General features: G+C 49.7%; 1 protein-coding gene and 1 long non-coding RNA gene across 2 annotated transcripts; one reads left to right on the top strand and one right to left on the bottom strand.

Moving 5' to 3' along the window:
• The first annotated feature begins 256 nt into the window (after nt 1-256).
• LOC127484904 (uncharacterized) lies at nt 257-16221 on the top strand. Its single transcript, XR_007912129.2, has 3 exons — nt 257-380; nt 3593-3671; nt 16004-16221. It is a non-coding gene; the product is annotated as an uncharacterized lncRNA (long non-coding RNA).
• UTP14A (UTP14A small subunit processome component) lies at nt 7767-27170 on the bottom strand. Its single transcript, XM_002720288.5, has 15 exons — nt 27026-27170; nt 25965-26040; nt 25158-25228; nt 24550-24614; nt 22698-22840; nt 22271-22426; nt 17056-17175; nt 16862-16956; nt 15183-15306; nt 15021-15098; nt 14297-14672; nt 12795-13213; nt 10863-11056; nt 10641-10740; nt 7767-8195 (listed from the first exon to the last, which is right to left on the bottom strand). Exons 1-15 carry the CDS (start codon nt 27049-27051, stop codon nt 7923-7925), a joined length of 2316 nt encoding a protein of 771 aa, XP_002720334.2. The 5' UTR covers nt 27052-27170; the 3' UTR covers nt 7767-7922.
• Between the last annotated feature and the right edge of the window lie 193 nt (nt 27171-27363).

The raw sequence follows: 27363 nt of genomic DNA, 5'->3' as shown, positions 1-27363 counted from the left end.
GGAAACAGTCTCTGCTCCCCCAGGCCATGCTGCCCCCCAGGAGCCTAAATTCCCATCCCCCCTAAGTCCTGGCTTCTTTGTTCCAAGGCGGTCCAAGGCAGTGCTAGGCACTGTTTGTGTGGGAGGGGGGATATGACCCTGAAGCAGAAACAAATGTGGTCAAATTTCCACCCTTGGGGAGTCTCCGCGATGGGATGGGCGGGTAACATCCTGTCCACTTGTTTGTGCCATGCTTTTGAAACAAGCTACCAAAAGCAGCAGGAGTAGATGTCTACAAGGAGGCGCATGTGTTCCACAGGAGAACAAGGCAGGCACTAGGTTTGATGCAAGGCAGAATGTGCACGGAGCTGGTGGCCTCTGACAGCTTCCTAGAGAACAAGGTAAGGGGCCAGGGCGGCTGCAGGGTCTCAGTTCAGGAAAAGTTGCCAACAGCTGAGAGTCGGAACAGAGTACCTCCTCTCTGGTGCTTTGAGGTGAGGTGGTAGGCTGGGTGTGGTAGGAGGGAGAACACATTAACCCCTTAGCCCTCTGAAAGGCTTCGTTGATTAAGTTAACTTGTTTGCTGTTCAAGTATGGAGCCAGGAGGGGGCCTGTTTGAGGGCTCTGTTGGGAGGTGCCGAGGAAGGAGAATGCCCCTGGAGAACTAATTGGTGATGGTCGCTAATCCAACTGCAGGTGCAGCATGGGGGGTGCGGGTGGGGGTGGGGGTGAGATGGGGTGCACGCTGGTGGCCAGAGGTTGGTGGGGCTCTACTTCAGGCCTTGGGTTCAGGGCAGAATTCACCAAGAGGCAAAAGGGTCCCCGAAGAATAAAACTTTTTCTGCTCCTGACACCTCAGACTGTCAAGGGTCAGAAATCTGCAAAGCTGTTTTCATTCCTTCCTGGGTACCTAAGTAATCTTTTTTTTTTTTTTAAGACCTATTACGTTATTTTGAAAGAGTTACACAGAGAGAGAGGGAGAGATGGAGAGAAGGAGACATAGATCTTCTCCCCCAGAAGGCTGAAACAGCCAGGTGTAGGCCAGGCTGAGGCCAGGAGCTTCATCTGGGTCTCCCATGTGGATGGCAGGGGCCCAAGCACTTGGGCCATCTTCCACTGCTTTCCCAGGCACATTAGCAGGGAGCTGGATCGGAAGTGGAGCAGCTGGGACTGGAACCGGCACCCATGTGGGATGCTGGCGTCGCAGATGGTGGCTTTACCTGCTGCGCCACAGTGCCGGCCCCTTAAGTATCCTATTCAAGTTGGGGAAGGAGCGGCACGTGAATTCACTCTCTCTGCCCAACTCCTTATCAGCACAGGAAGATGCTTTGAATGGACCCCCCCCCCCTTTCAGATAGAGAGCAAGATTCTGCTGGAACAGAAAGGATGGGGGGCATAGAGGAAGTGTCCAGGATGGAGCCCAGGTCTGGCAAGTGAGGAAGCAGACTCCTTGTGGCCGAGAACTGGCCTCAGCAGGTGACCCAGAGGAGGGCAGGCAGCAAAGAGCAACAACTTCATCTAGGTCACAGTTACTTCTTCAGGCTGTCCCTGTGGCGTAGTGGTTAAGCCTCTGCCTGTAGCTCAAGCATCCCATATGGACACCAGTTCGAGTCCCAGCTGCTCCACTTCCGATCCAGCTCTCTGCTATGGCCTGAGAAAGCAGTGGTAGATGGCCCAAGTCCTTGGGCCCCTGCATTCACGTGGGAGACCCGGAGGAAACCCCGGCTCCTGGCTTCAGCCTTGGCCCAGCCCCGGCTGTTGCAGACATCTGAGTAGTAGACCAGCAGATGAAAAACCTCTCTCTGTGTGTCTCCCTCTCTGTCTGTAACTCTGCCTCTTAAATAAATAAATAAATCTAAAAAAAATAGAGAGGAGGCAACGGAGAAGACCCCACAGTTCTCTCCACAAAGGTGAGCGTGGCTGGCTGGGGAAAGATACACAGAGCAGGGCCCAGCTGGTCCCCACCTGGCAGAGGTGCACAGAGAGAAGACCCCAGAGTCCAGCAACCCTGGCACAGGGCAGTCAGCTCTTAAGGACTTAAGGTTAAAGGGACGGCCTTACGAGGTTGGAGTTAACCAACTCCAAACATCTCTTCACCCGTTCTATTTGGGGGCCCAGAAACACTAGAGGCCATGCCTGGTGACCATGTTCATCTAGAATCTAGCAACCATCAGGAAATTCTTTTTTATTTATTTATTTATTTTTTGACAGGCAGAGTGGACAGTGAGAGAAAGAGACAGAGAGAAAGGTCTTCCTTTACTGTTATTCACCCTCCAATGGCCGCTGCGCTGATCCGAAGCCGGGAGCCAGGTGCCTCTCCTGGTCTCCCATGGGTGCAGGGCCCAAGCACTTGGGCCATCCTCCACTGCACTCCCCGGCCATAGCAGAGAGCTGGCCTGGAAGAGGGGCAACCAGGACAGAATCCAGTGCCCCGACCGGGACTAGAACCCGGTGTGCCGGCACCGCAAGGCGGAGGATTAGCCTATTGAGCCACGGCGCCAGCCAGGAAATTCTTTATCATCTTTTCTTGAGGGTCTACCGTATGCAGGGTACCTTATTATTGTCAATGACAGACAACAAACAATCATTTCGGATGTGGCAGGCCCAACGCTAACAGCTTCACTTGTATTAATCTCAGTTCACTCTGCTAACAACCCTGTGAGATAGGTATTATTGTTCCCATTTTACAGAATGGGAAAACAGAGACTCAAGAGAAATGAAATTACTCAAGGAAGACTGTACAACTAACAGGTGATAAGGGCAGGATTTGAACTCAGGTCTTGTTGGCTTCCAGGCCCAGGGACTGTGTTCAAACAGTCCACTACTCAGCCTCCAGCATGCTTTGCTGCCTTGCTTCTCACTACCCTATGCCTACTTCCAATTAGTAGATTAGTCATGTGTTGACACTTCTAGTCTCAGTCTAATGGCTTGTTTATTTAACTGATGGATGCTGCTCCCCATTTGAGGCCATTAGCATTTAAACAAAACAAAACAAAACTGTTGAGCCTGGCAAAGTGACACTGTGTTTACTGTTTTTCTCCCAGTGTTAATTGTGAGCATTTTCTAAATATGTATTTTGATGTGCTAACTGTCCCTAAAGAGACTACAGTTTAGTAGTTTCTCGCAGCTCCAGCCCCACTCCCCTTCGTCTCCTCTCTCAGAGGGAGAAGCCTTGGCTAGGACGGGGAGGAGGGACGGTGACAGCCTGGGTCTCTGAATCCTTAAGAGGCAGAGGAACTGGGCTGGGCGGGTGACTGTTCTTGGGGGCTAAGCCCGGGAGTCTGTCCTCCAACACACACACGCTCGCTCGGGGAGGGAATTTGGTATTTCTTTCCAGGACAATAAGAACATCTGTGCCAAGGCAGAGGAGGAGGCCGGGCGCTCCGAGGCATCTCTGCCGGAGTCTCTTGACACTGTCCGATTGTGTTTTCAGTCTCTGCTTGGATCACTGACCGTGTCCACTGAGAGTGAGCTGACTTGGGTGAAGACAGTGTGGGGCCGAGGGAGGACAGAGGAGCAGCCCTCTGGCTGGGGCCAGGAGAGTGAGGTGGGCAGGGAGCCGGGCAACGCTCTCATACTCTGAAGTCAGCAGGTGACTTGTTTGTTTTTGCAGACTGCTGCAAGTATGGGGTGAATCTCGCAAGAAATGCCCCTCTTGTCCCCGTCTCCTGGAGAAACTGCTATTCATTGAGGTCAGTGTTCGCAGCCTAGTCTCTCCCTCTTCTCACCGATTGGGGTTCATCTGGACCTGGGAGGCAAATGGACAAAGTTACAGTTTGTTCTATACTCAGAAAAAACTGGCTACTTCCTCCCAGTTCCAGTTGCAAACGAGTTAAAACGCAGAGTTTACGGCTTCCTGCAAACCCATTCCCAGGACTGGAAAGCCATCTCACTCAGTGTGTTCTGAGGGTGACTGCAACCATATGTCGCTGGGCAAGCCCGGGATGAGCTAAGGCATCTCCTTCATTTCGTCCTCACGCAGCCCTGGAACTGGGAGTTCTGGGGACCAAGAGGTTGGCATCTGCCTCCTGCATAATGAGTTACATCAGTCTCCCAAAGCATCCATGGGCCCGCGGCCCAGCCCCTTGGGCATCACGCTGTGCCTGGCACGAGCTAGTAATCCCGCCCCGGTCCTGACCCTCGGAGTTTACAACCTTAAGTCACACAATAATGACACAGATCCCAAAGGCGGGCAGTTAAATACTTCCACTTGTCTGCCAATCACAAGGGACCCATTGAGGGAGCCCCAGCGACAGACAGGGGCCCCCTTCAGCGAGCTTCCAGTCTGGTGGGACAACAGGTGAGACTGAGCAAGGGCTCAGGAGAAGCGCTCTCCCTTCCGTGGGCAAGGAAACATGGCCAACTGGGGCATCACGGAATAGACACTTGTAAAGTGCCTCTTGACACGAGGTCGGGGTTTCCATCTACTTGAGCGCCAAGTAGGTTCAGTTCTCCACCTGCGGGGCTCAGAGTCAGAGGCAACGGGGTCGCCCTGCGAGGGGTGGTGAGGGCGAAACCTGGGCTGGGAGGCGGGGGTCCAGGCGATCAGCAGCAGCTCGCCGCCCTCTCGCCTTGGGTGGCCGGGGCGTGTCACTGGCTCTCGCCTACCGGGGGCCTGAGGGTCCGCGGTGAAGGTCCCTCCTGGTGGTGGTGGGGTTTTAGGAATAGTCCCCCACCCTCGCCCGGATTGCTGAGAGTCCTAGCTGCGCGCCGCGCCTCAGTCGCACGGGTATAGGGAGGGAGCCGGGAGGAGGCTGGGGGTAAAGTCACCCCTGGCGGTCCCGGACGCGCCGGCCAGGCCTGGGCTGCGGGAGGAACCGTGGCCCGCACGTCCCCCAAACACTTCCGACGGGCGCCTGCGCCCCGGGCGGCTTCCAAGGGCTCGGCTGGGCGGGGGGCAACCCGGCCGCGGTTCGCACTCCCGGGCCTTGCGCCCGCCCGCGAAGTGCCCGCCGCTGCCGGGTGCCCAGGCTTCCCCGAGGGCTGCCTGCGCTGTGCGCTGGGCCGGGCCGGGCCGCTGCAGGGCCTGGGCGAACTGGTGAAGGAAGGGAGCGAGTGAATGAGGCGGGGCGGAGGGAGTGCGTGTGTGGGGAGAGCGCGCGGGAGCGCGAGTCGCCGGCCCGGGAAGGGTGGGTCGCGGAGCGGCGGCGGCGGCCGCGGCGGCGGGAGGAGCGAGCGGGGAGCGAGGGCGGTCGGCCCGGCTGGCGGGCCGGAGTCGCGCGGGCGTGGGGGAGAGGAGGGCGGAGCGCCGAGGGCGGAGATGGGGCGGCGGGAGGGAGGGGGCCGGCGGGGCGCGGCCAGGGGGCGGGGCGCCGGGACCTGGGGAAGATAAGAGCGAGCTCAGAGGGAGCGAGGGCGGGAGTGAGGGAGGGGCGGGGGACTTAGAGACCAAAGAGGAGACAAAAGGACGGGGTGGGTAGGAGGGGCATAGACGAGCTGGGGAGGGGAGGGGCGCCCGGGGACGCCTCGGAGGGAGGGGTGTGTGTACTGGGCGCGCGCGCGCGCGCGCGGGGGGGTGCTTGCTGTGGGAGGGACTTAGGGACGTGAAGGGACAACATAAGAAGGGAGCGCGGGGTACTGAGAAAGGGGCGGGAGTGCCCCACCACGCTGGCCAGGAGAGGGAGGGGAGGCCGCTGGGAGGAGCGGCCACACACAGGGAGGGGGTCCTGGGGATGGCCGGTGCGCGAGGGAGGGGCTGGGGCTTCGGCAGGCGCGGGAGGGGCAGCGTGAGCCGACCCGGGGAAAGGGAGTGCTGCGAGAACCCGAGGGTGGAGGCGGATGGGTGTGTGTGGTTCGCCGAGAGCAGAGATTTAACGCTGCCGTTCGGGATGACCGAAAGACCACGGTGGGGGCTGCACAGACGGGACGGGGCTACGGAGGCAGGACGAAAACTGCCGGGGGGAAAGTGGGACCTGCGAGGGCTGCAGAAGGGTGGCGGGGGCGGCCTCGGGCTAGGCAGGAAGGCGCCACCACCGCCCTCTGCCCGTCCCCAGCGTGCCCCGCCCCGTCCGGGGGCCCTAAGGGCAGCGGCCTGGACCGTGGGGGGAGCCGAGCCAGGGCGGTACCATTCGGAACGGAGAGGGGGGCTTGGGGGGGAAGGGAGGAGCCAGGGGTCAGAACCCTGTTGGGGCGGGGAGGGGGGGCGCCACACCCTGGGAAAAAGGCTTGGGCACATCCAGAATGGACCAATCAGCGAGCAAGGCCAGGGTGGCGTCAAGGGGCAGCTTCGGCCAATGGGAAGGGAGAACACTTCGGAGGTTCGGAGGAAGAAAAGAAAAAAAAAGCCCCACGAAACAACAATCGAATCCGTTTTGGGGGCTTGGAAGGCTAGCAGGGGGCATCGTTTATAGCACCTTCCAGCTCCTGCCCTCCTCTTCGAAGGACGGGGTCGTTTGCATCACTCCTGGGCGGTGGGGAGCCAAGGGAGCTGCGGAGGGTCCCGAGAAAGTAGACGGGGATTGGCCATTTACCGGGGGCACTTGATTGGGCGCTTCAATTTGGGGGGGTGGGTGGGGCAGAGGGCGCAGCTTTGTGCTCAAAGGAGTGAAGGCGGCAGGAGTGGCAGGGGTTCCCTATTCCCCTCTGACTTAAGTGTCAGCCGGCAAGTGGATCGTGCAGAATCACAAGCGAATGGCTCACTTTTAAGCGCTCTTTGGGCGCAGAACACTGCTCAACCTTAATCTTTTCCCTTCTAAGTTCTAGGCTGTGTCCTAAGAGGGTGAGCAATTGCAAGAGCCACAGCTACCACTGGGAAACTCAGTAGAGATTTGTCATGTGGCTTTTGGCTTCAGAGGTGGTCTGGAGTCCTAGTCCCTACCCAGTCACTAACGTGTGGCACTGGGTATCTCTCTACTCAGATCTTTTGCCAGAAGATTAAGGTATTGGGGCTAGCTACCTTTGAGGTCCCACCATTCTGGAGAGTGGTGTGCTCGACCAAGAGAACCATCCCACTGGTGCGTGGAGTGGTCAGGCATGTGGCCAGGGGTTCTCCATGTCTCTAAGGCTCCTGAAACTGTGTGAAGTGGGGCACGTGTCCGTGCAGTTCTCTGGGTGGGGTCTGTAATGTAACTTTCACTGTCACAGAATGAACCTGCTTGGTCTACAAAGGCTGGGGTGAGTGTGGAATTCTAAAGCATGAGGCAAGGTGCAGAGGTGGCCCGTGCAGTGGGCTCAGAGGGCTTTCCTCCATTGTTGTTAGGAAGGCAGGCAGGTTCCTGGGCGCTGAGAAGCCCGTGGGAGTGCATGGGGCAGAGTGATGCTGGATAAGCTGTCCTTTGAATCAGTGATGAGGAGCTAGCCCTGAGTTAGGAAGGAAACAGGCTTATTTCTGAAACCACGCCCATCTTACTCTGTGAAGTAACCTTAAGACCTCTCTGTCTTGTTCTAAGAGAAGAAAAAGTGCTGGGTACTCAAGACGGCAAACTGTGCAACCCGGGGGCCTCATGGTGTGCAAGGAAGTGAAGGTGGCTCCACCTGGGGACAGACGCCAGCCCCAGCACCGTCCTGGTCTGAGGGTCAGTCTAGGGCAGAATCCAATGGTATGGTTTATATCCTGCTTTCCAAGGTTCAGAGGTCAAAATGCACAGTAGCGTACCACTATCCCTACCTCTTCAAATGGGTCGTTGTGGTGACTTATATCTGACCCGTGGGTTACTAGAGTGAATTTTCTCCACTCTGATTTAGGCTCAGCTGTATAATCCTTGATAAGAAAATGCAAAGCAGGCGCATCCCAAAGTGTGACTTGAAGAAATGGATAGAACTGGGGGACAACACAGCATACACTCTCGTTACATAGATACAAATGGTTTTATTTCTAAAATGTGGCTTAAGTGCACCCTGTGTGCCGAGCTGGTTTTGGAGTTGATCCCGCAGCACCGAGTGACCAGAGGAGGAACAGTCAGGGCTCCCCATCCCGGGCACCAAGATGTCACTTGTCCGGCCATTTAGTCTGCAGTGCTTGTCTGCAGCTGTTTTTTGTGAAGTGTGGACAGTCGTTTTGGATTGCTCTGGATGACAGAGAGATCTGACCTTGGGGAAGAGCGGTAGCCCACATCCTCTGCTTTTATGGGCTTAATGATATGGCCTGGCTTGGTGACAACCTTGGGAGTAGTCAGTTTTTGGAAGGCCCTCTGAGTGTTCCAAGTGGATCCTATAGGGGTCTGGATGGTCCTTTCAAATTGCTGATGGTGGGTGAACGGATACGGAAGCACGTGCACCTGGAAAGGAAGGAAGAAGTGATTTGGTGTGAGCCAGGCTTGGAGCGGTGCTTTTCCCTCTAATGGCTCATCAGGTACTGTCTGGGTAGGGGCCAATTTACAGGGAGACTGCATGCGAGTGAAGCTACCAAGGTCAAGGCATCCCAATGCGCCAAGGTCACCTGAGGGGTCCCGATCTGCCTGAGGACATTTGAGAGCAAGGGTGGGGACAAGTTGAATCAAGACTCCGTGAAGTTTACCCAGTAATTTATGGGTTGGAAATCTACCCTGGTACTGACCCTGTCTGGGTATAGCTGCTCCAAGCTACTGTCTCAGAGTGGGCTTTCCTGTGTAACGCTGTGACTGTAAGGGTTACCCAGGCACTCATGTGTCCCTGTGGCTTTTATCAGCCCCCTTCAAGCTCTCAATCCCTTTCTGTCTTCTCCCTGATATGCAGGATTATTTTTTTATTTTTATTTATTTATTTTTTTTGACAGGCAGAGTGGACAGTGAGAGAGAAAGGTCTTCCTTTTCCGTTGGTTCACCCTCCAATGGCCGCTGTGGCTGGCGCGCTGCAGCCAGCGCATTGCGCTGATCCAAAGCCAGGAGCCAGGTGCCTCCTCCTGGTCTCCCATGCAGGTGCAGGGCCCAAGCACTTGGGTCATCCTCCACTGCCCTCCTGGGCCACAGCAGAGAGCTGGACTGGAAGAGGAGCAACCGGGACAGAATCCGGCGCCCCGACCGGGACTAGAACCTGGTGTGCTGGTGCCGCAGGTGGAGGATTAGCCTAGTGAGCCGTGGCGCTGGCCAGGATTATTATTTTTTAATTTGAAAGGCAGAATTACAAAGAGGGAGAGAAAGGAGGGGAGGGGAAAGGGAGGGAGGGGAAGAGAGAGAGGCAGGCTTTTATGTGCTGGTTCACAATGGCCAGGGCTGGGCCAGGCCAAAGCCAGGAGCCTGGAACTTGATCTGGGTCTCCCACATAGGTGGCAGGGGCCCAGGTATTTGGGTCATTTTCCACTGCTTTCCCAGGCACATTAGCAGGGAGCTAGATCAGAAATGGAGCAGCTAGGACTCAAACCAGAGCTCATATGGGATGCCAGCATCACAGGCAGTGGCTTAACCTGTTGTGCCATAACACTGACTCCAGAATTGATGTTTTGATGAACCCAAAGATACACTCCTGAATCCTGAATTCTACCAGGCTTTCGTGCTTAGCTTCATCCTCTTTTGGCATCACAGAATGCAGCACCGAAGACCCTAGATAATGGCAAGTGTCATCTCTCTTGGACCCAAAGTTTGGGTTACAGAGGGAACTCAACGAGCAGCATGCGAGAACAGAACCAAGCTCTCCTGTATCCTTGCCTGGTAATCCTCCACTCCAGCATAATGCTACTTCAGACACTTAAGTCATCTGTAGACACTTCACCAATGGCCAAAACAAACAAGCAAGCAAGCAAACAGCAGTCTGGGGAAGCAGTCTTTGGAGAGAGTCCATGGAACACTAAAGAGGGGTTAAGTGCATTCTGTCTGGGAGTCCTGGTAGTAGTGAAGGAACCAGGTTTTCTTTAGGTTAAGGGAATGTCCTATTTGAGTTGATGGTTGAGTTGTGCATGTCATCCATGGGGGAAAAAAGAACACCTGGACAAAGTATTCAGTCTCTGGAGTACCCCCCCAAACGAAGCACTTTATCGTACTGCATGTTGGAACCTGCAGCATATAGCTTATTAATAAGATACAGAAAATCAAGGGAGATTCTTGGGAACCTATTTGTCAGTTTGCTGTGGCTGCACTAAAAAATAGGGTGGACCCCAGGAAGGGAAGGGTCAGCTTTATTACAGTCCACACTGGACATGCTCCTACCCCCTGAGCAGCCCATTTTCCCTCTGGGTCGGTACCAAGTTTCTCCTTCAATTCTGTCTCCTCTAACTTCTACTTCATATGACCCCACATGGTAGCCTTCAATATTTTTTGATGACCATGATTCTGTTCACATTTTCTTCTCTCTTTTTAAACACAATTTAAAATCCTTTCACCTTCCTGAATAAGTAGCACTTTTTCTTAACATGTAGCTCAAACCTTCTGGTGTGCTGGTGCCGCAGGTGGAGGATTAGCCTAGTGAGCCGTGGCTCACTTGCCTATAGTGCTGACTTGCCTATAGATACCAAGCCCGCAGGACGCTCCTGCTTGGTTGGGCAGGGCCCATTTACACCAGAGTTACCTGGGGGCTTCACCAGGTCTGCAAGGATGATCCTTTAAGTCTAAAGCTTCTTCCGGGTCAGTAATCAAAATGGCAAGGTCTATGTGGAATCATGAATCTCACCAGCAGCCAGTGAAAACAATAGATTTAATTCTGTGGTCAAGATCACACATCCCTCTTGAGCACAGATCACAAGAATACTCCTCTCGAGCAAGAGAGCCAGGCAGCAAAGCGAGCAGGCAGCTAAAGAGCTCTCTACGCCCCACCTGATGAGCCGCTGCGTGGATGTTGCGCTTCTCATTGATAATCACATTTGGTAAATTCTTGTCTTTTCTTGGAGGACCCTCAGGGGCTTTAATGAGAAACCTGGAAAGCAAAACAGCAGGACAAGGAGCATTAAGAACTTAGTCACAAGGGCAGGGAGGGCACGTAAGGGTGAGGTGGGAGAACTTGGTGCCCTTCTGGCAGGCTTTCTAACTTGTGCTTACCGGCGTCTTTTCTTGGCACTGGGCTCCAGGCCCACTCCGCCCCACTCGCCCCAGCCAGGCAGTGTCAGGTCCATATCCTTTGGCTTACTCGCCTCCACAGCTTCCCTCTTCTCTCGCAAGAAGTCTCTGATGACATCGTCCCCAGCAAAAGCTTCCTTTATTATCTGCTTTTGGTCTTTCCCCTCTTCATCTTCCTGGGAAGAAACAAGAGTGAGCTACAGCTTCATGGCTGGAACGCTTGAATTTTGGGTTGTGGCATTTTAGCGCCCCCTAGGGGGAAGTGCTGAACAATGATGGTTTTAATACAAACCAACTGGTAGCCAATCGTGCTCTTAATTTTCTTCTCTCTAGGGCAGGGGTGGGGAACCTTTCTTGTGCCAAGGGCCATCTGGATATTTAGAACACCATTCATGGGCCATACAAAATTATCAACTTAAAATTATCCTGCTATAGATGTATGGAATTTCGAGTCCTGCTTGTGGTTGCCTTGGCAGGGCCAGGGGCAGGACACTTCCCCACCTCTGTTCTAGGCTAAGTGTCCCTAGCTCATTATCATGACACAAATTTATTTTTTTTAAGTTATTTATCTGAAAGGCACACACACATATCATCCATCTGCTGGTTCACTCCCCAAATGCCCGCAACAGCCAGGGCTGGACCAGGCCAAATCAGGAACCAAGAATTCTATCCGCGTCTCCCATGTGGGTGGCGGGAACCTAAGAACTTGGGCCATAATCTGCTGCCTCCCAGACTCATTAGTAGGAAGTTGGAGAGAAAGCAGAGCTGGGATTTGATGCCAGGCACTTGGATATGGGATATGTGAGCATGAGGCAGCTTAACCCACTGTGCCACAATGCCCACCCCATATGACACAATTTTAAGCGTTCAGGAAGAATGCTGAAAGGCAGGGGAAGGAATGACCTGTGATACTAGCACGAGCTCCAGGTGGCCTGGCCATAGTGTGGGCTTCCTCTAGCTCATATCCCTGAACAGACAGGCACCACTTATTCTAGCGGTTTCAAACACGTACGTGGGGCATCCTGGACTATCTGAGATCCTGCTGAGTAGAGGGAAGCTTTAGTAACTTGTCCTGCCTGGGATCTGGTCAGAGCTTTAGCTGACTCGCTCCCTCTTTCCTCTGAGGGCAGTTGTAGAATCCACAAGGCAAGTTTTGGTGGTTCAGGATTTTAGGATGTGGGGGTCTTGGCAGCACCCACACATGTGCATCTACAGGACTACTTTAAAATTCATGGAAAACTAGAATTAAGAGAGATATTTACTTTGGTGCAAAAGTCTTTGAAACTGTGCAGTTTTTTCATAATATATATTTTCCACAGACTATTTTTGAAGGCCCCTGTATGCATGGATTTCAAAAATTTTTTTTACTCTAAAGATCTCATTTATTTATTTGAAAGGCAGAATTACAGAGACAGAGAAAGAGATGTTCCATTCACTGGCTCACTCCGCAAATGGCCACAATGGCTGAGCCAGGCTGAAACCAGGAGCCTGGAACTCCGTGGGGTTTCCCACATTGGTGCAGGGGCCCAAGGAGTAGGGCCATCTTCCGCTGCTTTCTCAGGTGTATTAGCAGAGAGCTGGATAGGAAGTGGAGCCACCAAGACTCAAACCTGTGCCCACATGGGATGCCAGCACTGGAGGTGGCTGCTTAGCCTACTCTGCTACAGCACTGGCCCCAAAACTGTTTTGCACCAAAATTAATCTTTTAATTCCATTTCCATGAACTTTTCAAGTACTTTCTTATTAAAACTGTCACTGGAACCAACCTGGTTCCATAGTGTTTTGGGCCTCTTAACTCTTGAAATGTGTCCCCGGCAAAACAAAGCCTCACTGATTCTACCCCTGGTGCAAGAAGGAAACTTTCTGCCCCAGCTTGGATTCCATGCAAGGGCCCATGACCCCATCTCTGCTCACCAGCTCCTCTATCGTGGTGGGAACTGTCAAAGACTTCACAGAGGGTGATTCTGTGGTTAGCAGGTTCTGTAGATCAATCATTTGCTCCTTCTTTTTCTTCCCTTTAGGGGCATCTGGCTCATTATCTGGGTTCCTTTCTGACACCTGCCCGTCTAATGCAGGCCCGGGAAGCTCCTCCTTCTGAAAGCATCCTTCTTCACCTAGTTCTTCCAGCTCTTCCAGAGTTTGTACCCTTCTTGGTGTCTGCAGCAACAGGGGTTCCTCTTCTTCTGCAGCAGAGGCAGGGGCTGGCTTCTCTCTCTCAGCCTGGAGAACAGTCTTCGCTGAACTCACTTTGTGCTTCCTGGATTGATGGTTTTCCTTGTTGAGTTTCTGAGACAGTGCCCTCAATTCAGACAGCACCTCCTGGGTGCTCGAATCTAGGGGAGATGATGAAAGCTGTCAGAAAAGGAGGCTTGGAAGCTGCCCTGTCAGTTAGTATTTGTTGAGCACCCACTGGGTGCTAGGTGCCATGCAAGCCATTCTAATAAGGACAAATGGGGACAAGACAATTCTATTTGCTGGGTCTCCTAGAGAGCTCACTGATCACCACCTGTTCAGATGCAGGCCATGGAATTTAGCCGTTAAAAGCAGAATGCTGGGAAGCAGACCTCCTGGCTCCTATTCCCAGCTCTGCCAATGACACACTGAATAATTAGGGCTGTGGCTTAATTCCCCTGTATGAACCTTCTAAATAACATGTCTTTTAAAAACACCATTTTGCCATGTAAAACAGGTTATTGCTGTCATCTACATCCCTTGGTTCCTACAGGAAATCACATCAGACCTGAGAATTCAGCCAGATGGCCAGGTGATTTCTGAATGCAGGCAGTTTCCTAAGCAGGCTTGAAAATGTCCTGCTTTATCCCCAGAATAGGAATCCTGCTAAGTCTCAAGGATACAAACATTGTTGGTATAGAATCTCTTTAAGATACCAGGTAGAACATACAACATACAGAGTCTGAGTGTGAAGTCACAATTCTAATTCGCCATGTAGCCCTTTGTTTCTGTAAAGGTTCATGCTGTGTGGCCTAGCGCTATGAAGTGCTAAAAGTGCCACTCCTGCTTTACAATCAAAATGACAAGCTCCAGCAATTTGGAGCCATTTCATAATGTCTCTCAGCGCACCTAGATGTGCCTATAGATGCAGGCAGCTTTTCAGATCTGCTCTCCCACCAGAGGCACATCTGTGAGTTTTGAGCAGCACCCAGGATCCTAGTCACATCCGCCCTTAAAAGAGAGTCTCGTCATGTCTGAGGACAGGCAGAAAATCCGCCTGAACATATTGTACACCCAGAGGACTGCTTTTAGAGAAAATGGCTACTGTGAGCCTGACTGCTGTTCAAGGACGAGTCCCCAGAGCGGCCTCACCGTCCCGGTGCAGCGGGTGTGGCTGGGCCCTGTTCTCTCACGGGGCGTCCACAGCACGAAGCAGCCCTCCCTCGCATTTCTTCCCAGCTCACCTCTGGCTTCCTGACCGGAAGCTGGCTCAGCCCTTTTCCTAAGGGACCTCCTTTCTTCGAATTCTTTCAACAAAGTTTCTTCCTCCGGCACCGGCCTTTCATCTTCTTCACTTTCAGCACTCTCAGGGGCCCCAGGCTGAGGCTGTTGTTGTTCAGGGTCCTGCTGAGTTCCAGGCTCTCTTGCGTCACTGGCGCAAGCCCTGAGCATCCAGGGATTTGGTCCGTCTGCACTCATCTGCACCTCATTCACTGCATCAGGGACAAGTTCTTCCTCTTCTTCGGCACCCCCCTCCTCCTCCTCACTCATGGAGGCTGCCTGGAGTTTCTGTGTCAGTTCTTTGTTCTTGGCTAACTGCTCCTGCATAGCTTGGCGAGCCTGGAGAAGGGAGGCACAGCACGGAACCCTGTTATTAGTGACCACAACACCCTTTTCCCAGTCTGTTTTTAAAAGCCGCCTCCCCTCGATTCGACTTAAGTATTTCTTTCTGGTATCGCCTGTTTATGCTGTGCATATACCACCGGACTTGGCCTCCGATGCTGTACATATACCACTGGACTTGGCCTCCGATGCTGTCTCCCTTTCATATCTCCTTCTCTGATGCTTTTTGGGATGTTCTGGTTTCCCATTCATCCTCATGGTTCTTTTCCACCTCTGCTTCTGCTAGCACCCTTCTATACTGGCTTGCCTTTCTTTCCTCCAGTTTCACTCTGAATGTTGTCTTACCTCCAGGTCGTATTTGGCCATAATTGCCTTTGACTTGGCCCATTTTCCACTGTTCTGGTGCTTAAGGCTCATTCGTTCCTGAAAATAAAGAACAGAGTGATCTCCTTAGTTCCTTCCAGGGAACGTGGGTTCTAAGGGGGTGGGGTCAAGAGGCAACCTCACCATCATTCTGGCCTTTTCCATTTTTTCCAGTTCTTCCAATGCAGCAATTGGATTAACCTTCCGCAGTTGTTCAAACTCTTTGAGCGCTTTCTTGGCTTTTCCTTTCCTCACAATTTTGTGATATCTGTAGACATGCAGAGGGGTAGGAGGGAAGAGTTTGGAGATTTAACTGAAGCATTGATGCCATGCATAGAAGAGTGCCCATATTACTGAAAGGGTTTCCCTATGCAAGGGCTAAAATGGACATCCTAGAGCTAGCTGACTATGGGAGAGGGAGTGGGTTGAGGGATGCCAGGACTGTTGGTCCCTATAGCCCCCAGGGACACACCCATGCAAAGCCCAAGTAAGAAGTAGAACCAGTTCCAAAAATCTAAAAAAGCAGGTAGGAAGCCCTACTGGCCTTACTAACTATGGAACTCACAACTCATTCTGCAGTCTTGAAAGAGAGAAAGTAAGGCAAGAATTACAGGAGCTGGTGTTGTGGCATAATAGGTAAAGCCACCACCTGCAATGCCAACATCCCATATGGGTGGTGGTTCAAGTTCTGGCTGCTCCACTTCTGAGCTCCCCTGGAAAAAGCAGTGGGAGATGGCCCAAGTCTTTGGGCCCCTGCACCCACATGGGAGACCCAAATGAAGCTTCTGGCTCCTGAATTTGGAATGATTCAGCCCTGGCTGTTGCAGCCATTTGGCGGGGGGAGGGGGAGGGTGTGTGTGTGTCAACAAGTGGATAGAAGATACTTCTCTCAGGGCTGGTGCCTGTGGCGCTGGCGTCCCATATGGGCGCCAGTTCTAATCCCAGCTGCTCCTCTTCCAATCCAGCTCTCTGCTATGGCCTGGGATAGCAGTAGAAGATGGCCTATGTCGTTGGGCCCCTGCACCCAGGTGGGAGACCAGGAAGAAGCTCCTGGCTTTGGATCGGCGCAGCTTCAGCCATTGCGGCCATCTGGGGAGTGGACAAGCGGATGGAAGACCTCTCTCTCTGTCTCTACCTTTCTCTGTAACTCTTTCAAATAAATAAAATAAATCTTTAAAAAACACTTGGCCAGCGCAGCGGCTCAATAGGCTAATCCTCTGCCTGCGGCGCTGGCACACCAGGTTCTAGTCCCGGTCAGGGTGCCGGATTCTGTCCCGGTTGCCCCTCTTCCAGGCCAGCCCTCTGCTATGGCCCGGGAGTGCAGTGGAGGATGGCCCAAGTGCTTGGGCCCTGCACCCCATGGGAGACCAGGAGAAGCACCTGGCTCCTGCCTTCGGATCAGCGCGGTGCGCCGGCCGTGGCAGCCATTGGAGGGTGAACCAACGGCAAATGGAAGCCCTTTCTCTCTGTCTCTCTCTCTCACTGTCCACTCTGCCTGTCAAAAAACAAAACAAAACAAAACAAAACAAAACAAAAAAACAAAACCTCAAAAAAAAGGATATCTCTCTTTAACTGTCAAATAAATCAATAAATCTTAAAAAAAAAAAAAAATGGCAAGACCAAGAATTAAAGCACAGTTGAAGGAGAGGGCATTACTGAGATAGGCAAAACCACATGAACATTTGGGGAAAAAAGAGCTAGTCGCTCCTATTTGAGACCTCTTTTACAGAGCCCCAAACTGGACCACCGCATCAAAGTTTGTCTCCAAAGAACTCATGATTAGTCACGGCACAGCACTTTATTAGAACTAAAGGCCTCCTTACTTTTTGCTTTTGATTTTCTTTTCTCTTCGAGCTCTGGCCTCATAGTAGGACTGTAGCGCTCGGGCCCGCTGAAGCTCTGCTCGGCGCATCTTAGCCTGCGAACAAATGATACTTACGGTGATTCTTGGGCTTGAGGCCAGATGCTGGCAGAAGCAGAGCATGCCAGGGCATGTCAAAGGGCCCACGACACTTACCTCTTCCAGGCTCATGGCTTTGAGAGAGGCCTTTTCCACAGGGGTCAGTAAAGGATCCGTCACTGGCTGCTTGTTCTTATGGAGGAGGTTAAAAACTTCCTGCTCCAGGGGGGTTCTTGCCTTAAGAGGTAAGAGTATTCGAAATCTTAAGCCAGTGTCTTACAGTTCTCTCTCTTTACATTCCTATGACTGGCTAATTTATGGCATTATAACTATAGTTACCAACTGGATAGGACTGGCTGTTAGAGCAAGAGAAAAACGTTCCAGTCTTACTGTTTAAATGAAGCCTCATTTTATTCTGATTTAAGAAAACTTCAGCAAGGGGACACTAAGACTATTCTCTAATATTACTCAGGGGATCACTCTGTGTTTGGGTTACCAATATGTGCATAACAGAAATCCATTCTCTTAAGAATCTAAGAGGTAAAGGCTGGCAGGACAGAGGAACAGCATCACCAGACTGCTGATAGTTCAAAAAGATGCTTTATCTCTGCTGTGGCCTGGGAAAGCAGTAGAAGATGGCCCAATGCCTTGGGCCCCTGCACCCACGTGGGAGACCTGGAAGAAGCTCCTGGCTCCTGGCTTCGGATCAGCACAGTTCCAGCCGCAGCAGCCAACTGGGGTGTGAAGCAGCGGAAAGAACACCTCTCTCTCTCTCTCTGCCTCTCCTCTTTCTGTGTAACTTCGACTTTCAAATAAATAAATCTTAAAAAAAAAAAAGCTTTAAACTGATTTGAGAAGCAGAGAAAGCTCCCATCCACTGGTTTTACCCTCTAAATGCCCACAATAGCCAAGGCTATTGGGAACCAGCAACACAATCCAGTTCTCCCATGTGGAAAGCAGGAACCCAGTCACTTGAGCCAGCACTGCTGCCTCGCAGGGTCTGCATTGGTAGGACGTGGCGTCAGGAGGCAGAGCTGGTAGTCAAACCCAAGTCTTCCAATTTGGAATGTGGGCATCTTAACCTCTAGCCTAAATGCCCACCCTGAAACAGTCTTTAAGGGAAGCTTCATTATAGCAATCGGAGAGTCCTAATTACAAGGCAATAGGTCTGCTTCAAATATACATAACAATACAGGGGCTGTTTTGTTATTGCCTATCAAAATTGCAGTAAGGAACTGGTGCTTAGCCTAGTAGTTAAGAAGCCCATGTCGGCCGGCGCCGCGGCTCACTAGGCTAATCCTCCGCCTAGCGGCGCCGGCACACCGGGTTCTAGTCCCGGTTGGGGCGCCGGATTCTGTCCCGGTTGCCCCTCTTCCAGGCCAGCCCTCTGCTGTGGCCCGGGAGTGCAGTGGAGGATGGCCCAGGTGCTTGGGCCCTGCACCCCATGGGAGACCAGGAAAAGCACCTGGTTCCTGGCTCCTGCCATTGGATCAGCGCGGTGCGCCGGCCGCAACGCGCCGGCCGCGGCGGCCATTGGAGGGTGAACCAACGGCAAAGGAAGACCTTTCTCTCTGTCTCTCTCTCTCACTGTCCACTCTGCCTGTCAAAAAAAAAAAAAAAAAAAAAAAAAAAAAAAGAAGCCCATGTCCACATCGAAATACCTGGGTTCAATTTTCAGCTTCCTGCCAATGCAGACACTGGGAGGCAGCAGTGATGGCTCAAGTAACTAGGTTCCACCACCCAAATGGCACACCTGAACTCTGACCTGGTTCCTGGTTTTGGTCTCATTCCATCCCTGACTGTTGTGAGCATTTGGGGAGTCAACTGGTGGATGGAGTGCTCTTTCTCTGCTTCTGTCTCTCAGCCTCTTAAATAAATAAAATAATATTTCTGGATGGAAGGGACGGTTGGGTCTTAACCATTTTTACCGAAGGCAGTATAACCAGGAAATACATCGACACAATGGCTCAGAGAACCTCAACTTTTTTTTAACCATAGCCAACTGCAGTGAATCATTTATGTGTTCTTGATATCATGAATTACTGATGAAAATAAATGAGAAAACATGGCAATCTAGACACATTCTACAAACTTACTTAATGGTTGGGTGTATGTTTTAATTTCCTGAGCACAAAAGGACACTGCCTTTAAAAATAATTGACATTCATGTAACTACCTGCTTCCTGACAGTTCAAACTTGACTCATTCTCTAACCTTGGCTCCAATTCCTCGGTTTCCAGTTAACTGTGCACTCTAGGTAGAGTCTACATATAAGAAATGAATGGATTGTGAACCAGTTATTTCATATGTCAACAAAAGACCGTTTGCTGCTTGGCTGAAAGTGTGCAGATAGCTAAAGTAATCAGCCTGATCATGCCATGGGCCACTCCAGCAAGGCACAGATGGCCCCAGACAACAGAGCCAATTTCAAACCTCACACATGTATTACGTGTGGTTTTCTTCCATAGCCACACACATCCTGGTCACCATCAAATTTACAAATATCTGGACAAGCACACCAACACACATCATGCTATACAGTGCTATTGATTTAACCATAAACCTATTCTACTGGATACTGAAGGTGCTTATTTTTCCATTTTTAGTATTTGCAGTAGTGATCAATCACAGGCCACAAAGTGATTTATACTACAATGCTGTGATCTGCAGTTCAATTCACAAACATTGATTGATTGCAGCTACATTCCCAGCACTTGTGTGGGGTGCTAGGCGTACACAATTAAGACAGTTCCTGTCCTCACAGAGCTTACAGCCTTTCAGTGCAAAAAGAAACACACCTGAACACCACCACCAATGTAACAGGCTAAAAATCATTTAGGGTTATTCACAGAAGGAACCATTAATTCTGATTAGGAAGTGAGTTAGGCTTGGGGAAGGAAGTAAGTTTTCTGAATTGGACTGTAAGGTCTAAGTACCATTCTGTCAGGAGAACAACGTGTGTGCAGGGTAGCTAAAAAGCAAAGTGCTTTCATTTTATTCTACAGGTGAGAGAGCCTTTGAAAGCTGTTAAGCAGCAGAGTGGCAATCGGGTTTTTTGTTTCAGAAAGAAAATCCTGGGGAGAGTGTTGAGGATACATGCAAAGTCCCACATGAAAGGGGATGAGGGTCTCTATCAGGGGTGTGAAAACAAAAAATGTAAAGAGAAAACGGGTCTGAGAGCCATTACAGACAGAATTTATAGGACTAGCCAAGTGTATGGGCTGGGGCGGGAGGGCAGTGAAGGGGATAATAGAAATCAGATGACTGAGGTTTCCAACCCAAGGGACTAGGGCAGGGAGTTATGCTGCTCACCGAGTTACAAAATGGAGGCGGTGCTGTCGGGTTTGGGAGGCTGGAGAAAGGAAATGGGAAACTTCGTTTGGCCTAAGTTCAAGGTGCATATGTGGGAGACCTAGGCAATGTCTGCTCATCACAGGGAATATGGGATTGGAGTTTGGAAGCAACAGGGCTTGAAGGTGGCAGAGCAGACACTAGCTCTTCCCAGTGCACATTCTTCCTCATCAGAAAACAAGATTTACTTCATTTTTAAAAGCTTAAAATCTAATTTCACTGTTGAAAAAAATCAGTTTCACACCCTGGGTTAGATAAAGGGCTGTCTTTTCGTAGCCTTTTAAATGCTAGTGTCGGGGCTGGCGCCATGGCATAGCAGGTAAAGCCGTCACCAGCAGTGTTGGCATCCCATCTGGGTGCTGGTTCAAGTCCTGGCTGCCCCTCTTTCAATTCAGCTCTCTGGTATGGCCTGGGAAAGCAGTGGAAGATGGTCCAAGTGCTTGGGCCCCTGCACCCATGTGGGAGACCTGGAAGAAGCTCCTATTCCTGATTGGCTCAACTTTGGCCATTGTGGCCACTTGGGGAATGAACCAGTGGATGGAAGACCTCCCTCCTCCCTCTCTCAAATAAATAAATCTTAAAAAAAAAATAAAATGCTAGTGTTATGTTGTAAATTTCCAATCTCCAATAGGGACACGTGGCTGCACTTTCTAGCAGTAGAACCCTCACAGCCTCCTTTGTGAAGGTGGGTTGAGTGACCAAGGTTTTGAGAACACTTTGGGAAATGCTAGTGAGACTAACAGCAGAGGGAGGCAGAGGAGGCAGAGAAGGGATCTGAAGTCATTTCTAGCACTTTGCAGTTTACAAATGCTTTCTCATGCATGATCACATTTAGTTCATCTCAGCTAGAATTTTCATGAAATTTTAGGAAGCTGGACCAAAACTATAGTGCACGCTTTTTTGCTTCTCAATCAAAATCTCAGAAACCATAATATTTACTAGTCCTTGGTACTTATTCACCCTAAGTTGTAAGGACACTGGGAGTTGCTAGCCAAATAGCACCCCCTGAACTAAGTATAAGCACTCCCTTATCTCTTTCCTGTGCTGCATGGATGCAATTTTAGAACGAATGAATGGCACAGTGTGTTCACACACAGCATCTGGGCCTGGCTCTGTCCTGAAGAGGTTGTAGAATTCTTAATGTAACCTCCTCCACCCATCTCAATTTAATAACCAAACTGGCACTCTGCTGCCGTCTCCAAGGTTACGCTGTCATTTGGAAAAAGCAAGGTGCAGAAGTGTGTAGTAGCATACTACTACTTTTTCAATTAAAAATGGAGGTAATAACCATGAAGATATAAATAAAACTGTGTCAACAAGCACAATGAAAAACTTAGCAAAGTAAATTACTTCTGGGTAAGTATCGGGGAAACAATGAGTAGATGGGGGCAGGGGTGGGGTCAGACTTGTCACTGTATTTTCTATACTTTATCATACTGTATTTTCTATATTTTTGAATCCTGCAAATTATATTACCTCTGAAATTTTTTTCTAAAGTCTCCCTTCATCCTGCAGCCACTTTAAACCTGATCTCTTTTTCATGTAGAAAGGGAAGCATCCTAGAAAGAGAATGGTAGTGACTTCAAAAACATCGTCAGACATAGTTTATCCCCATAATCAGCAACTGCTTGTTCAATTTTCAGCTATCTTGGCAAACAATGTTTATTTTAATTTCCCTAGGATCAGAATGTGGCTTTAAATGCTTTTAAAAAATTGCTCTTTTAAAAAAAGAAAACGTGGTTATAGTCCCTCCATGTTGGCAGGTGTTTTAACATAAAAATACAGAAACAGCCAAGGACTATATACTACAAGTGAATGAATGAAGATGCTACCCCACTTTTCCCCTTTCTGCTGGCCGAACTAAAATGATGTAAGCTGGGATTTAGGCTTCTTCTGTCCAATCAAATCAACTGTAGGCTCTGAAATCTTCACGTTGCGCAACATTACCTTTCAAGGTTCAGTTTCGTTTTGTCGTACTTACCTTCCAGCCGCTGAGCACATGTTCAATGGGAGCAATGGCTGCCTGCTCCTTCTCCAGGGGAAACACCAGCTGCTTTGCTTGCCGGTTCTTGAGAACAATAGGATCCCATTTGGAGAGGACTTTGGAGGTTTTATTGAATGCCACTTCTCTGTGGATCTGAAGCAGGCAAAGCACATAAGAGTCATGAGATCAAGCATCAAACTCAAGGGAGTAACAAGAAAGTAGGAGGCGATGTTTCTTAGCCCCAGAAAGATCAGGCTGCTGGAGACTAGTTCTGGCTTACCTCTCAGGACTGCAGTCTGCCTTAGATTATTTTCAATCTTGCCCATGGTGAGGAAACCAGAACTTCCCCTCCTTTTACATTAACCCCTTTTCCCTTGTCAACTCAGTTTCTTCCCAACAGTGGACCACTTTCTCTGTGACTTACCCGTTCAACCTCTTCTTTGTTAAGGGGTAATTCCAGAGTCTTCTTTGATTTGACTCTGTTCAGTTGCTTTTTCACGGTGGCCAATGAGGATGAAGTTTTAACAGGCTCAATGAGATCTGAAAGGCCCAGCCTTTCTCCTGATCCTGTATAAAGACCAAACCTTCTGGTCAGAGAAGTGAGGCAAAAATCTTAATATAATATAATATAATATAATATAATATAATATGAAGAGCCAGTAGAAAATGCTGGTAGACTGGGGAAATGTGCAAAGCAGCAGGAATAATCCCCTTACTTCAATCCCCTATTCCCCCCAGTAGCAACGCCATCTCTCTCCTACAGTCCCCAGTGTGTTGGGCAGAAGAGTGGAGAAAAACAGTTATTCAGATAATAGACATTTGTTCTTCCACTGGTCTTTCTGCTTTCATTCTTGACCCATGGAAACTCATTCTTCATGGAGCAGCCAAAGTGACATTTTAAAAATCCAAGTCATAGTATGTCATGACCTTGCTGAAAATCCTCCAATGATTCCCCATGATATTTGTCTTCTCATTAACCCAAAGGACACAGTCTTGTGGAGTCTAGTCCCGGTCTGCCTCTCTGACTTCATATCATTCCCCACCTCCACTAGGCTCTAGTCACACCGGCCTTCTTCCTAGCCTTCAAACATGTTTTCACGATCTTCCTTAACCCAGTATGTCCCAAGTTTTCAATTCTGTTGAGTATTTCAATGACCTAACAGGTATTTCAAAGCTACCATACTGCTCAATTTTAGTCTGTATACAGCAGTCCCGTATGTAGCAGGGTAGGACATGATAGGTTAAAGCTTTTACATAAGTTGCACCCTTGCCTGGAATGCTTTTGCCCATCTTTGTATAGTTGATTTTTCTTGTCATTCATATCTCAGCTTGAATTTTGCTTCTTCAAGGATCTTTTATGACCAACCCATCTATAGTAGCTAATTCAGTCACTTAATTATATCATTTTAATTCTCTTATTTGCCACCCCCCCATATAAGCCCCATAAGATCACATCTTAATTCTACTGCAGCCTTAGTATCTAGAACAGTGCATGCTACTGATACACAGAAGTATAATACCTGAATAAATAAGCTTGGAATACATGTTACTCACTTCAGGTTACATTGCCAGCTACTATATCCCCCTCCCCTCATTCAAGCTACCTAAGTTGAATATGGTAAAAAGGGTTTGGTCTGTAGACTTATATTAAAATTCTAATTCTGCCATTTACTGGATCATATATTCTCAATGGGGTAATATTGCCCTCCTACCCCTACACAGAGGGGATGAGAATTGGTTCTTTGGTAAGGAAGATGTGAAAACAGTCATAGATATTACTAATTTTTGTATCTCTCCAAGGCTCAATTCTGTCCAACAACATTTTATTTCTTATTATTTGATTTGTTAGGGTGGGATGAAGCAGTGAAGAAAAAATTACCTAAAAAGGTTCCTCAGGGGGAGCAATACAGAAAGAGTGCAAAAATACAAAATACTGAACGAGGCAAAGGCCCTGGAAGATGTAACCTGGCCTGAACTTCAGCAGAAGGGATAAGTTCCCTGTCCAAACTCAAGAGTGTAATGAAGTCATGACTATTAAAGAGCTCTACAAATGTGTAGCAGGACTAAGCCAGTAAGAGGCAGCTGTCTATTCCGGAAGTATTTCATCAAGCCCCTTTCTAGGAGACTTTCTAGCCTTTCTGCTAGAAATGGAGGAGACGCAAGAGCCTCTGATCACCCTTCTTCAACCACTCTCACGGCAAATAGTTATGGGGGATGATAGGGAGGGGACCACTCCACAGGCTCCAGGCACAGACATTTTTCTTTGTTCAACTTACCTTCACAACTGACATTGAACTCTGATACCTTCAGACTAGCCTCAGATCGTTCAGTCAATTTCCGCCTGAAATTAGGCAAAAGAAGATAATAGGAATGAACCCACTTTCTTGGGGGGACAAACACTTCTCTTTGCTTTGTAGGATCAGGTTTTGTCACAAAGCAACCAGGAAATCTGTTCCTAACCTGGATTTGGTAATCTAACCCTCAGCTTTTCTTTATGCATATTTAACCCCTCAAAAAACAAGGTCACAGAAGGTAGGTATACTGGAAAAAAAACTGGACTTGGATTCAGACACACCTAAGGTCTGAATCCTGAATCTGCTGCTTAGAGGCCAAGTGACCTTGGAGTAAGTCCATTCACTTCTCTAATGGGGATAAATAATGACCATTCAATGCCTCAGAAGATTGTAAGTATAGATTAGGACTCTAAACGCATGAAGGTCTGACACAGTAACAGTAATAAGAATAATAGCCAACAATGACATAATGCTTCCTACACGCTAGGCACCAATGTTTGATATTTAGTTTAGGCACTCAATGAATGTTAGCTGCAGAGCTCCATGGAATCAGCTAGCTGTCACTCGCCCAAACCAAGGCAAACTTTTACCTGTTCTTTCCATCAAGGGAACTGATTGCTTCCAGAAGCTTTTGATGCTTTCTCTCTTCATCACTGTCCCCCTAGGCACAGAAAAGAGAAAACTATTACAGTGATGATGAGGGAGCAGACAACACGGAAATTGAGGGCCGTGTCAAATTTCTCTTTCAGTCAGTGGAGAACTGAGGAATCGGACAATATGTGGAGTGAGGCATTCTGGTTCAAAGAACTTCAAAATCCACACTCCCCCATTATAAGGTATATAGATCCTTAGTAAGTGGTGAGCTGATGTCATGCGTCTGTCCTAACTTGTCTTGGGAGGCAAAGAGCTTAGAGTGATGTTTCTCTATAGAATGTACTTGTATAGTGTGGTCTGACACAGAAACTCTGACAGGTGGTATAAAGTTACAGCCACAGTTAACTCTGGTGTCTCTTCCTAGGTAGAAAATAACAACTGTCACTGAAAAAGGCAAAGAAAAAACCCTCCATACTATTAAAGTATCTATCTATCTATCTATCTATCTATCTATGTATATTTCAGTCAGATTAAGTAACTCTACAGAGATCCAGACTTGGGGAAATCATATAATGAGGACCATGTGTTTTGGTGTTATAAACTAAAGCAACTTGAGGACACTGATTGTAACTTACAGTCTTCAACTTTACATAGCACTCACTACAGGGTATTATACATGAAGCTCTAAGTAACTAATTTATTCAAGAACTGGACAGACACACGGAGAATGCTGTCATCCTTTTCCTTCCCAGGAATGGGCAGGCTACCCTAATCTCCAGGGCGTTTTAGTAGCTGTCACCCACCTCATCGTCACTGGCGCTCAAGGGGTAGTCCTTTGGCAAATCCACTAGTTCTTCCTGCTGGCTTAAAGCCAAAAGGCTGTCAAAAGAGGCAACAGAAAATATTATCATTTGGAATAATTTTTCTTCTATTAAAATGAGCTCTAAAACAAGAATAGTCCTATGCTTTGGAAAAAGTACAAAAGTGTTGCAAACTTAGAAGCCATTCATCGTCTCCAAGAGGTGAGCAGTGGTCTGGTGATACCCATAAAGAGCTGCATGAAACAAGATCTAACACTCTTCAGTGGTTGCCACTGAGTTTCCCACTGACCTCTGAGAAGCTGTAAAAATGGCAGACTCTAGCAAAGGTGGCAGAAGCCACTGTGGCTGGTCCTTGAGACAGGCAGTTAAATGACCAATTTCTCTACGCATCTTCCTCAGCAGACACCTCGAGAGACACGGCCTATTCAAAACTGTTACCTTGCTCACTTGTTGCTAGGGACGGGCAAACAGGGAATTGGCCAGAAGCAGCAGAGGTGGCCATTTTCCCTGGTGCTTCACCAAAGAGACTGGTACCCAGATACATAATGTCGAGTTTCCCATTAACTAACAATCTGTATCAGCTTTTGCAAGGCAAACATTACTAAATGGACTGCTTTGAGTCCCCTCTGTGGGGAACTAAACATCAGAGGAGTAAAAACATCTTGGAAGACTACAGTAAGGAAAGGTTTCCAGGATGCGGGGAAGTTCAGAACGCCTGCACCACCTACGCCGAGGGTGAGAGCAGGCCGCGGCAGGGGCAGAAAGGGGAGTCACGTGACAAGGCAAGTGCAACACAGTAATGTAGCTGTGCAGGGAGAACCCATATCAGAACCGTCAGGGATGCTGCTAAGGGCTGAGGAGCAGAGCGAGCCAAGCAAAATCACCGGGCTTTAAAGGACTGGTCGCGGAAATATGAACTAGTAGCAAAACCTTAGCAGAAGAACCACTGCCGTCTGTTAAAAGGTGGCTCCCACGCCTTAAAAGCCAGGGAATCTGGCCGCCGACGAAGATTCAGAAATCCCCATCCCTTATTCACCGCTCACCTCTCCGCATCCCGGACCGCGCTCATCTCGGCAACCTTCCCCTTCTCACATGGGAGAGCGGAAGGCGAAAGGCCAGCGATTTCCGTGCCGGCCGCAAAGCGATTTCAGTTTCCGCCAGTCGCGCGCGACAGGCCACGTCACTTCCGCCCGGTGCGAGGCCAATGAAAGACTCAGGCGGCCTTGGGGAAGGGCCTGCGGGACACCGGGAGCCTGTCAGTGGGCGGGGTTTGGCTTTCCCACCCACCCCGGCCACCCACTCCGCCAGTCTCTGGTTCGCCCCGGGCCGGCTTCTAAATCCTTGGTTTCCTCGTGGCCCAACGCGGGTGAGCTCAGGGCGA

The sequence above is a fragment of the Oryctolagus cuniculus genome, chromosome X, assembly GCF_964237555.1.
Source record: "Oryctolagus cuniculus chromosome X, mOryCun1.1, whole genome shotgun sequence".
NCBI classification, from domain to species: domain Eukaryota; kingdom Metazoa; phylum Chordata; class Mammalia; order Lagomorpha; family Leporidae; genus Oryctolagus; species Oryctolagus cuniculus.
This window is presented reverse-complemented; position numbering and strand designations above follow the sequence as displayed.

Excerpts from the sequence above, each read along its gene's own strand:
- UTP14A (XM_002720288.5), bottom strand. The coding sequence starts at position 27,051 with ATGAGCGCGGTCCGGGATGCGGAGAG. Across the intron at positions 15,307-16,861 it reads AAGAAAATCAAAAGCAAAAA|ATATCACAAAATTGTGAGGA; the intron begins GTAAGGAGGCCT and ends GCATGTCTACAG. Across the intron at positions 15,099-15,182 it reads TGGAAAAGGCCAGAATGATG|GAACGAATGAGCCTTAAGCA; the intron begins GTGAGGTTGCCT and ends CTTTATTTTCAG.